Source organism: Drosophila serrata, unplaced genomic scaffold, assembly GCF_035046125.1.
Source record: "Drosophila serrata isolate PLE 108 unplaced genomic scaffold, ASM3504612v1 contig_272, whole genome shotgun sequence".
NCBI lineage: Eukaryota > Metazoa > Arthropoda > Insecta > Diptera > Drosophilidae > Drosophila > Drosophila serrata.
In genome coordinates this window covers 6,853,759-6,864,846 of record NW_028257170.1, presented here as the reverse complement: position 1 = coordinate 6,864,846, position 11,088 = coordinate 6,853,759, and the positions used below count along the sequence as shown (strand labels likewise).

Here is an 11,088-nt window from a genome sequence, read left to right as displayed (position 1 = left end):
CCGAGACGACTTTTCAATGGGGTTGGGGGGTTCGCTTTATTGAAACGTTCGCATTCGATGGCTAAAACTTAATAGTAATCATAATATTAGTATATCGTATTAATAAATAACTAAAGGTAAGGCCAAAAATTAACTTCCAACGCTCCCCTTTTTGTGGCACTTACACATCCATCCATCCATTCATTCCGAAATTAAATGCAAACGGAAGGGAGACTTGGACTAAAATAGGCGTGTGTGTGAGTTTGTATCCATATATAAAACACTTGGTTAACTACATTTTGCAACAGTCAGCTACGGCCGATACGCATACGATTATGTATATTTGATGTCGTACATTAGATCCACCGCCCACCGTCCACGTAAAACAATTTGCAACAAGTAATTTCATGCGCACACTTCCCGACGATGAGCAACTCCTTTGCGACGGTTTAATTTTGTGTGTTAGTTCGGACTAAATTCAATTAAACACGAGTATTTCCTCCATCTCACTCTGTGAACTTGATATCATCGTTATTTTGGAAGAGCTGCCCTCGTAAACATTGGTGATTGATTGATTGATGGGTCGGTGTGTAACGCGTTGCTTCTAGTTGATCGACGGCTCTAGATCCATATTCAGGCTGGCACTGGCTGACGGGGAGGTGGCAGGTGACTTTTTCGCCAAACTGCTCATAAGGTGCCCGGAGGTAGATGCCGAGCCCGAGGGCCGACTATCCGAGGTCCTTGCATCCTCGTCGATGTCGTCGTCGTCATCGTCCTCCTCCTGAATCAGCTTCCGGGCGAGCGTGACGGCCTCGAACTCGCGATAGTGGGCCTTGCGACGCTGCTCAAATTCGTTCCGTCGTTCTGCAATTCAAGTGTTTAGTATTTCAGTAATCAATAGAATTTAAGTGGCACTTACGCCGTTCCGCCTCGCTCAGTGGCTGTTCGTCACCCGAGGAGCCGTCGTCTTCGATGCTTTCCGTAGACGGTGGTATATTGGCTGCGATCCGAAGTCTATAAATAGTTGTATATTTTAGAAATCTGTCTATTGTATCGGCTGAAAACCGCACAAGGCTGTCATATTTCATAGAACATTGTTAATTACTTTAGTAATTCAAACTGACCAAATATTACGCATTAATTGGAGCAAATAATCGTACTTGAATCTAACATGCTTCATTAGAAAGAATATCTCGGGAATACTTTGAATTTAGAATCCTAGTTGTTTGGAGAACTATAGGAATCATTTTCTGAAATCCCTCTCTTGGGTAACTATAAGCCACTACAATCCCTTCTCTTCGAGCTATGACAACCTGGTTGCGGTACTCCTCTCATACTTCTCCACGAGTAGATCCGTGTCCAGCTCGTCCCTGTTGTCTTCGTAGGCCTCCGTGTAGTTGTATGGCGTTTTGGGCTCATCGATTTTCATATGTCCATAGTCCTTGTCGGCCGGATGGAACGTCTGAAGCACGTTTAGCTCATCGAACTTGGCACTTTTGCGAAAACTTTTGATCGAAGAGGAAAATGCGATTGATTTAAGACTGTTTGTCGTGGGTTTATAGTAGTGTAGAGTCCTCTTACCTCGCTCCGGACTTGTCGAAGCTTCGAGATGTCTTCAAAATGCCCTTGCAGGGCAACTGTGGACTGGGCTGGTTCTGCATCCTAGCGATGATCAGCGGTGGCCTGTGTACCTGTGAAGCCGCAGAACGGATTTTGATGTAGTTGCGGTCAGAGCACGCGCATAATTACGTCAGGTGGTTGGGAGCAGCTTGTGTGTTTGTTATTATTGTCTTTGCTGCTGGACACTCGTGGGTGAATCACGGCGGCAGTAACCGTAACCGAACAGGCAGAGACACTGTTTACGCGTCGCTTGCCAGATTAGAAGGGCACAGGTAGCTGCGCCGAGACTTACGCCACCATCGTTTCGGGACCGTGCCCTTGGGAGGGGGGAGTCGCCCTCACCTCCTGCAGTGCCACCCACAGGGCGGTGTCAGTAGCCAGCGCAGCCGTTGCCGTGGCCGCCCCCGCAACCAACCACCATCCCCCTCGTCTTGCTGGCCATCTCCCTGACCCCACTACTTACTTGCACTTATCCTCCTCCCGTTAACTGCAGTTGCAGCAATTGCAATTGTCGCCTCAATCCCTGCAAGCGTCCAGCGGGCGCATCGAAAGCAGCAGCCAAGCGGTGGTTAATCTCCTACGTTACGTGGAATTTAGCGTACCCGTGTAACTAACCACTGGGTTTAATTTTGACTTATTGACGTTTTCAACGGCAAACAAATGGAATTCCGGTATTAATTTTAACAATTTTGAGAACTAGATCTGACCACTGTGGCCAGATTAGCTTGTTTCCCGTCAAATCTGGCGTTTTTTAAGGCCATGTGTCATCTTGCAGTATTTCGGGCTAGAACACAGTCGGGTCACACTGGCGCCAATAAAAGCTATAGTTTTTTATTTCAACAGTGAATTTAGAAGCTAATTAGACGGGCAATTGTGCGATAAGAAAACCAAGAAGCAGAGCAGTAAAATGTTCAATGGTCAGCTGAAAGAAGTGTTTACCAAGCAATCCACAAGTTGTCAGTTGGCAGTATTTTCTTTTTTTGTTGTTTTACTTCGCCGAATTGCGCCTCACATTCTGTACATTTCGAAAAGGAAAATTGAGTAACCTGAACGCAATAGAAAACACACTCGTCTCGTCGTCACTCTCAAAAGACAGTCATCGTTCATTGATTACAGCGGGAAAACGGGAAAGTACGGAAAATGGGGGGAAAATGCTTCGTGGACAATGGCGCATAATCAGAATCAGATGTAGCGCTGGGGTTAGCTGTCCGCTCCCGATTGGCCAATGAGCAAAGCGATGCTATGTACCGCTCATCCGACGTGTGATGTGTACTATTGATTTCTTGGCAACCGCCAGCTCACGCCACCCACATCCACCCCGTGTCAACCTAATTGCCTCTTATTTCCCTGTCATCAGGTTCACCGCATCCACAAAGCCAGTAATCTCAGCAAGCATCTCATCCGTACAAAAAGGGTGCAAAGTTCAAGCAGCATCCGTTGGCAGCAATCATGGCTTGGCTGGCCTTTGGAACTTTGGCCTCCGGCTTCGGTACTAGCAATGTAGATCCACTTCCATCTTCGTGTTTTGTGTTGTTTAGTAGTCTAGTCTCCCAAAAGTCTTGTCGTCTAATCTCCCGCTTGATCTCTTTTTACCCAATGACTCAATGTTTTTCTCAATTTGCAGTTCTTCAGCGTTTGCTGGGCGGCGATCAGCCGGCCAACAAGGTGTTGGAGATCAAGAGTGAGTCGCTGGGAACGTTGCAAGTCCTCGCCCGAGATGATGCCATGGTCCTGTTTGCACCGCCCTTCAACAGCAGCGATAACAAGCGGGCGGTGTACGAGATTATACTGCAGCGACCCACCTCGGACTCAAATACCACATCCTTTAGCCTGTACCGCTCACCAGTGCAGTCGGAGGCCGAGGAACGCTTCAACGCCTTCCTCCAGAGGCTACCCGTGTTCGTCAGCATTGTCAAAGAGGTACCTGTGCTTGATTTACCCAAGATTTACCTTCTCATAACACTATTATCCGTAGTATTACAACGTGAATGGCTTACAAAAGACCTGCGATACGCTGGCAGAGAACCCCTCCTGGTCGCTGGCCCACTTGATAGCCTACTTCAACCTGGTGGACTACATCAGCAATCCGAAGGTCCTGCAGTGCGTGGAAAGTGCCGATCCCACCACCCTGATGCCGCCCTTTCAGCTGGCCATCAAGCAGGGACATATAGAGATGGTGAAGGTTCTGCTGCCACTGAGCAAGCTGGAGCACCTTGACATCAACAGCAATTCCGTGTACCACTACGCCGCCAGCACCACCAAGGAGATTATTAATGTAAGCAGGGAAATCTAATCACTTTCAGCACCAAATCAAACTTTATTTTCTCCCTGAAGCTAATCATTGATAAAAGCACCGTGAACCTGAACCACCTCAACTCGGATGGCTATACGCCACTGCATGTGGCATGTGTCACCGATAAGCCTGAGTGCGTGAAGGCGCTTCTTTTGGCCGGCGCTGATGTCAACCTCAATGCCAAGAATATCACCAAGCTGTACAAGACATCGGCCCCCACCTCGGTGGCTTCGTTTCTGCGCACCAATGTCAGCAAGCTCTACACTCAGGACATGAAGTATGGCGGCACACCGCTGCACTGGTGCTCCTCCCGCGAGACGCTTCACGCACTCATAATGGAGGGATGTGACGTCAACTCGACCAACTTTGATGGACGCACAGCCCTGCACGTGATGGTGGCGAGGAATCGATTCGAATGCGTCGTCACACTGCTGGCCCACGATGCGGAAATTGATGTTCTAGATAAGGAGGGAAATTCGGCGCTGCACATCGCCATTGAGAAGAAGCTGGTACCGATTGTCCAGTGCCTGGTGGTGTTCGGATGTGACATCAATCTGAAGAACAAGGATGGCAAGAGCCCGCGCCATATGGTGGGCAACGATGCCAGCGGCAACAAGGAAGATGAGATCCTCTACATCCTGCACTCGGTGGGGGCCAAACGGTGCACTGATACGGGCTCCAAATGTCCACCAGGATGCAATGCCAAGGGCAACTACAATGGCATTCCGCCCGAGGCCCCAGAATCCGTGGAGCAGCGTGAGCACATCGAGACAATGCTGGCCACCACAAGTCGCCAGGTGCTGGGCGGTTTCCTGGGCGCAGCGGCCAACGGAGTGCTGGAAAAGCCACCGCCGCCACAGTGAGTTTTTGAAATATTATTTATAAGACATCATCTTTAAATGCATCTTTCAGAATGCCCGTTGTGGTCGACACGGAGAAGGAATTGAAGGGACAGAGCATCATGGACGCCCTGTTGGGCATGTTCACGACCAAGGTGAATGCCGACGAGCTGAAGAAGGATACCTCGTCTGGCAGTCTGGCCAGCGGTAGTGCCGCAGCCACGCCGCCTTCAGCACAAGCAAGTCCAGAGCACTTGGCCTCACCCACCTCACCAATTGGCATGGAAATCGGCGATAAGCCCTATGGACGTGGACGCTTGCTTTGTCTTGACGGCGGTGGCATTCGCGGACTGGTCTTGGTTCAAATGCTTCTCGAAATCGAGAAGCTATCGCGCACGCCCATTATCCACATGTTTGATTGGATTGCCGGTACAAGTACTGGCGGAATTCTCGCCTTGGCGTTGGGCTGCGGCAAAACGATGCGCCAGTGCATGGGCTTGTATCTGCGCATGAAGGAGCAGTGCTTCGTGGGCTCGAGGCCCTACAACAGCGAATTCTTCGAGTCCATTCTGAAAGACAATCTGGGCGAGTTCAATGTCATGACGGACATCAAGCATCCAAAGATAATGGTCACAGGTGTGATGGCGGACAGAAAGCCCGTTGATCTCCATCTATTCAGAAACTACACGAGCGCCAGCGACATTTTGGGAATTGTGACTTCCATAAGTGAGTAGAGATTGAGTACTTGGGGTCATTTAAAAGGGTAATTACCTGGAGTGCCAAGTTTATTAGTCTATAAACCACAAATGAGTCATGATGGCGTGACTATGAACTAATTCACTGCTTCAATTTAAGTCAGCTTAGGTCATAAAGCCAAAACAAGATTGAAGCTTTTAATTAACTTACTTACAGTCTAAGAACGTTCTAATATATTCACTTATTTTCCAGATAACCGACGCGTTCCTCCTCCCTCACCGCAAGAGCAACTGGTGTGGCGTGCGGCCCGTGCCACCGGAGCAGCTCCCTCGTATTTCCGCGCCTTTGGACGCTTCCTGGACGGTGGGTTAATAGCCAATAACCCCACGCTGGACGCCATGACCGAGATACACGAGTATAATATGGCACTACGTAGCGCTGGACGCGAGGCAGAGGCCATACCCGTGTCTGTCGTGATGTCCCTGGGCACAGGCCACATACCAGTGACAGAGCTGAAGGATATCGATGTCTTCCGGCCGGAGAGCATATGGGATACTGCCAAGCTGGCCTACGGAATATCTACCATTGGTGAGTTAGTTTAATTATTTATGCAATATATTCTGTAATATGGATTATCGTATAGGAAACCTGCTGGTGGATCAAGCCACCTGCTCCGATGGCCGTGTGGTAGACCGGGCTCGCGCCTGGTGCAGCACAATTGGCGTACCCTACTTCCGGTTCAATCCCCAGCTGAGCGAGGACATCGCCATGGACGAGAAGAACGACCAGAAGCTAATCAATATGCTGTGGCACACCAAGGCCTACATGCACGCAAATCGCAACAAGATCATCGAGATGATCAACTTTCTGAAATAGCATGCAAGACGGATTTAGACCATATTTTTGATGTGGATCCCTTTCCGGAGAGAGGGATCGCCTTTCGTCTATTGTCTGTGTGAATTTTTTAGCTAGATTTCACTATTATTCATTATTTTTCGTTAAGAGCACCTTTTCTGCGGTCTAAATCCAGTTACCCCATCCACAAAAGATCACTATTCCCAGGAACTTCCTTCGATAACACAAAACACCGCCTCCCACCATTCTGAACCTAAACTAATCTTCGAATTTTCCCCCTCCCGAGGCTTTATCTCCAGGATTACCAGAACGAATTACGCTTTGCATTGTTGTGTTATTGGTTTTAAGAAGGAATCTTACTTAAATTATTTTCGATGTTTGTATTATTATTAACGCCATCCCATGTATTGAATGTGTGTAGACCTCTCGTTGAATTGTGAGTTGAGAACAAAACATTCCGTGCCGCTTTGATAGGAAATGCTTATATGTGTAGTCGAGCACGAATTTTTTGAATAAAACTTTTTAAGTGTGTAGAAACCCGTTTTTGATTGTTTTAAGCCCACAAAAATGTGTGTTCGAATGGAGATCGAAGGTTACTTGGCTAATTGATATAATTATTAAACTATTTTTGAGAATTTAATCAGGTTTCACTGGTTTTTGAAAATAAAATGAGATTCGGATGATATTTAGGAAAATAATAATTATATTAATAATAAAATGAAACATAACCACTTATTGTCAACATGTAAAAAAAACTAAATACAAATTTAAAAACCAAAATAGAAATTTTGACATTTGTAATTAACAATTCAGTTGTTAAAGAACTGGAATGTTTTATAGGTATATATGTTTTAAAGTATATTAACAGATTAAAAAAAAGTTAATATAAATAAGTTATATTAACAAATAAAAGACCTTGGCTTTTACAAAAATGTTTGTTTAAATATATTAAAATTAAAATCTTAATATTTTAAATTTATAATTATTTTAGTACTTTTCATAGCTTTTACCTAATTTCTTATATGTGTTATAGAAAAAGGTAGTGTAAAAGCAAAAAACACAATTTGACTTATATAAAAATCATTTTAAAACGACAAACAACAATTGCTAAATAGATGAAAATAAATATAAACCCTTTTAAAAGTCGAGAGTTATTAAAGTTCAAACTAATTAATTCTTCTTTGTATTTATTTTTTATTCATGCAACCAGGGCTGCAAAGCCTTTCTGCTATCGCCCGAGGTCAATCGATAGTTAGCACATATGGTCTATCGATAGGGGGCAAAATGTAAACAGGAAAAAAATAGAGAAAAATACAAACAATACAGACAGGAAAATAAGCAGCGCGTGCCTGGCAGAGATTTTTCATCGCCATACAGGATCGAAAAAGCGAAAACTGTGAACGGAGAATAGAATAAGCAAGAGCTACGCACAAAAGCGAGACGAGAGACGCGAGACGAGTTGATACGGAACAAATGGCTGCGGCCACCAACAACGATTCCTCCACCTCCGGCGTGGAGGCGGCCAAGGAGGAGGTGGAGATGTCGCCCGTGTCCATGGCCCTCACACGCTCCATGCCAATGCCCATGCCCGCGTCCAAGGGCATCATGATCACGCCGCCGCCGCCGGTGATGCCGCCCACGCCCACCTCGTCACCCAACACGCACGGCGAGTGGCCGCACATGAACTTCAACCTGAACCTAAACCTCAATCTGAACATGAATGTGAACGTGAACCCCAGTGCGAGCGCCGGCAATCCGAACACGAATGCATTCCAGCTGACCAGAGACCGGGGCGAGCACTTTGCGCTGCCGCACCTGCCGCCGCTGCCGCTGAACCCCAACGCCCCCAATGCCGAGTATCTGCCCAGCCTGATCCATCCGAGCACTTTGCCCTCGGGCAGCAAGAGCTTCAAGATGCGTCCGCGAATGCAGCGTCTAAAGCAATACTGCAGCTACAGCAACATCCTCACCCAGTCGAACGGCCGCAAGCTGCGCACCGCCGCCTCCACCTGCAACATTGAGCTGCTCAACCGCATCTTGGAGGCGGGCGCCAATCCCAATGCCGCCGACGAGTACAATCGCAGTCCCCTGCATTTGGCCGCCTGTCGCGGCTACATACCCATCGTCCAGCAGCTGCTCAAGTACGGCGCCAATCCCAATGTGGTCGACTCGCTGGGCAACACACCGCTGCATTTGGCCGTCATCTCGGCCAGCTCCAACAACTTCAACATCGTGGTCGGCGTGCTGCTCCAGGGCGGCGCCAGTGTCCACATGTACGATCGCAGCAATAAATCACCGTTGGAGCTGGCCGAAGCCAAGCTGAGATTGCTGCGCAATCGCTATGATCATCCCACGCCGGAGACGGCCAAGATCCTGGAGGACATGTGCATGCTCACCACGCTGATCTTGCGCTACATGGTGAAGCAGCAGCGCGAGCTGGAGGATCTCTCGGCGCTGGAGAAGCGTCTGCAGAACCTAAGCACCAGCGATGATCAGGAGCAGGTCGTATCCCAGACCGCCGATGAGCTGCTAGCCAGCGTCGAGCGGTTGTCCATCAATAACAAGTAGGCGGGGCGGAATGGTTCGGAACGGAAAGGACGCTGGACGCCAAGAGGTCCATTATCCGGAGGCGGGCTCAAATTTCGTTCGATGAGTTGAGAAAAAAGTAAGTTCAATGATTTGATTTTGATTTGATTTTTTCATTTTCCAAAGGTTAAAGGTTCCATTTTCAAGTAGTTCAAGGGGTAAACTCGATTCCTTCAATATTTTCAATCTAGTGTCTTTTGATAATAAAAATATAACAAAAGAGATTACGAGGAATGATATCATTGACAGATAACAACACTATTTAAACATTTTACCTTCACTTCTCGTAATGAAAGATGATGCCAATCGTAAACGGAATATTTTCCGGAAACAGACCCCCTGATAGCCATGACATCGGTTTATTTGTGTTTTGTATTTGCATATGCGATAGAGTACCTAATCGTTCGGAAAAATATTGAAGCCGATAGAAGAAACTTTGGCCGCGTGCGGTGCGTCATAAGACTTTGGGTAAACAGACTCGGATTTCTGTGACTCACCAGTTTATTTCGTTAAAAAACGCAAAGTTTCGTTAAGTCTTGGGTTTTATTGAAATTTAAATGTAATTTGCACCGCTTAACTATGCATCCTAATTTAGTTATGTTTCTTTATATAAAATTATGATATTTTTCATATATATTTAACTTAAGTTTTTGTATTTCATTTGGGATTATAAAAAACCTTTTCAATCTATAAAATATAATTTAAAATTGACTTTCAGGATACATTTATATATATTTTATAAATAAAGTTTTCTGTAATATTCCGAACCATCAAATCTAATGCAGATCCTTCTCTCCTTGCAGTTTGTTTATCGTTTCCTAATTTGGCTGCCGTTGAGCTGGAGTTGGCATCGTTGGAAGCGGCTCGGAGGTGATCCTGGATAACATCCCGATCCCATCTAGCTGCCACAAATCCCGACCAACGGTCTCACACACACACACAAGCACACACCCATAAAACATAAAACACAAAACACACCTACACATTGTTTCATGCGATCTTTTTTATTAAGTATTTCATATAAGTTTCATTGTTTACGCTAAAAACAAACCACAAAACATGATTACATTTTAAGCTTTACGTTTAGCGCGCCAAAAACAAATTCAAAATATGTAATTTAGATGCAATCGCAACTCAAGTGAACACCTAACAAGAGAAAAACAAAAAACAAAATGCTACTTTACATTTAATTAAATGACTACAATAAATGAAATTGTTAAGTGTCTATTGTATACTACAAAACAAAAACATATGCGTGTAAACATCCTCTGAACAATAAACGAAAACCCAAACGGCCATTTGACTTAATTCGCAGATCAAGCCGAAATCTATAACTATATAACAACTGAGAGGATTTTATAAGAAATTGGAATCTGGTTTCACCTGGGAAAATGTTTTATTTTTAAGGCACTTCTTAGGGTTTTTTATTAATTATCAATATTGCAAAAATTCGCTTATTTAATACTTCGAACTCGTCTTTACTATTTAATATTTCTACTTTTAATTATTCGTTTTGTTTAAAATACACTATACTATTCTTGATTTAAACAAAAATTATATGATTTGATATCTCAGTTATGTTAATATCAAGGGAATCCCATAAATAATTTTGTTCCCAAATATAGCCACTATGTTTTCACTAATTGCCTTCATTAGTATAACTTTAAAAATCAATAAATTCAATCAAAAATCGAAACCTAAAGCCAAGCCACAAATGTGTTAAACAGCGTTTTCCTCTTAGCGGGAAAACGTATTAGGAAACAGATTAAGGAAACCCACGTTAGGAGCTATTTTATGTGTATTTATGTGTAAACTCCCCATTAAAGAGCGGTAGATAAACCAAAATATTGGACCCTTTACAGAAAGAAGCCCACGAACGAGCATAGTGCACCAAGTTTATGAACCCATATTATGGTTGTTAAAAACAAGTCAATACAAAATAAATGTTATAAATTAGATAGATCAAGAGCCGGGTGGGGAAATGGGTATAAATTTTCATTCACAGGTGGAAATAATAACGGAAGCTAGACAAATGGCCAAAACACTTCCCCGGCCGTAAATAAACAATACTGCAAGTGGTATGAGGAATTAAATAGCAACACAAAAAACCCTAAATCGAAACCGAAACCCCGTAAACTCATTCAAACGAATGCAACCGTCACAAAATACTATTTTTATCACAAAGGCACCTTGCACTGAAATTCGTGGGAGGCGGAGATG

The 11,088-nt window shown here is 44.9% G+C and overlaps 3 protein-coding genes across 9 annotated transcripts; 2 read left to right on the top strand and 1 right to left on the bottom strand.

The window, feature by feature from the left end:
* Positions 1-10: 10 nt before the first annotated feature.
* Positions 11-1,646, bottom strand: I-2 (protein phosphatase inhibitor-2). 2 transcript variants are annotated; one of them, XM_020961143.2, is made up of 4 exons: positions 1,561-1,646; positions 1,317-1,484; positions 899-993; positions 11-843 (listed from the first exon to the last, which is right to left on the bottom strand). In XM_020961143.2, exons 1-4 carry the CDS (start codon positions 1,638-1,640, stop codon positions 584-586), a joined length of 603 nt encoding a protein of 200 aa, XP_020816802.2. In that variant the 5' UTR covers positions 1,641-1,646; the 3' UTR covers positions 11-583. The 2 variants fall into 2 exon arrangements, with proteins under 2 accessions (XP_020816802.2, XP_086689368.1); XM_086833242.1 differs by lacking the exons at positions 1,317-1,484; positions 1,561-1,646 and adding an exon at positions 1,140-1,255.
* A 716-nt stretch (positions 1,647-2,362) lies between these two features.
* iPLA2-VIA (calcium-independent phospholipase A2 VIA) lies at positions 2,363-6,819 on the top strand. Of its 6 annotated transcripts, none has more exons than XM_020961140.2 (8): positions 2,373-2,516; positions 2,957-3,088; positions 3,224-3,519; positions 3,575-3,874; positions 3,934-4,751; positions 4,805-5,457; positions 5,680-6,015; positions 6,071-6,819. In XM_020961140.2, the coding sequence occupies exons 2-8, from the start codon at positions 3,049-3,051 to the stop codon at positions 6,301-6,303; spliced, it is 2,676 nt and encodes an 891-aa protein (XP_020816799.2). In that variant the 5' UTR covers positions 2,373-2,516; positions 2,957-3,048; the 3' UTR covers positions 6,304-6,819. The 6 variants fall into 6 exon arrangements, with proteins under 6 accessions (XP_020816801.2, XP_020816798.2, XP_020816799.2 ...); XM_020961141.2 differs by having other exon boundaries at positions 2,427-2,555; XM_020961142.2 differs by lacking the exon at positions 2,957-3,088 and having other exon boundaries at positions 2,363-2,516.
* Positions 6,820-7,150: 331 nt separating this feature from the next.
* Positions 7,151-10,207, top strand: LOC110190553 (uncharacterized). The gene is made up of 2 exons (XM_020961108.2): positions 7,151-8,947; positions 9,672-10,207. The coding sequence occupies exon 1, from the start codon at positions 7,756-7,758 to the stop codon at positions 8,848-8,850; it is 1,095 nt and encodes a 364-aa protein (XP_020816767.1). The 5' UTR covers positions 7,151-7,755; the 3' UTR covers positions 8,851-8,947; positions 9,672-10,207.
* The last annotated feature ends 881 nt before the right edge of the window (positions 10,208-11,088 follow it).

Coding starts and splice junctions, on each gene's coding strand:
- I-2 (XM_020961143.2), bottom strand. CDS start 1,640: ATGCAGAACCAGCCCAGTCCACAGTTGCCCTGCAAGGGCATTTTGAAG. Junction 994..1,316: donor ACGGATCTACTCGTGGAGAA/GTATGAGAGGAG, acceptor AACTATTTATAG/ACTTCGGATCGCAGCCAATA. Junction 844..898: donor ACTGAGCGAGGCGGAACGGC/GTAAGTGCCACT, acceptor CTTGAATTGCAG/AACGACGGAACGAATTTGAG.
- iPLA2-VIA (XM_020961139.2), top strand. CDS start 2,507: ATGTTCAATGGTCAGCTGAAAGAAGTGTTTACCAAGCAATCCACAAGT. Junction 3,520..3,574: donor TCGTCAGCATTGTCAAAGAG/GTACCTGTGCTT, acceptor TATTATCCGTAG/TATTACAACGTGAATGGCTT. Junction 3,875..3,933: donor CCACCAAGGAGATTATTAAT/GTAAGCAGGGAA, acceptor TTCTCCCTGAAG/CTAATCATTGATAAAAGCAC.
- LOC110190553 (XM_020961108.2), top strand. CDS start 7,756: ATGGCTGCGGCCACCAACAACGATTCCTCCACCTCCGGCGTGGAGGCG.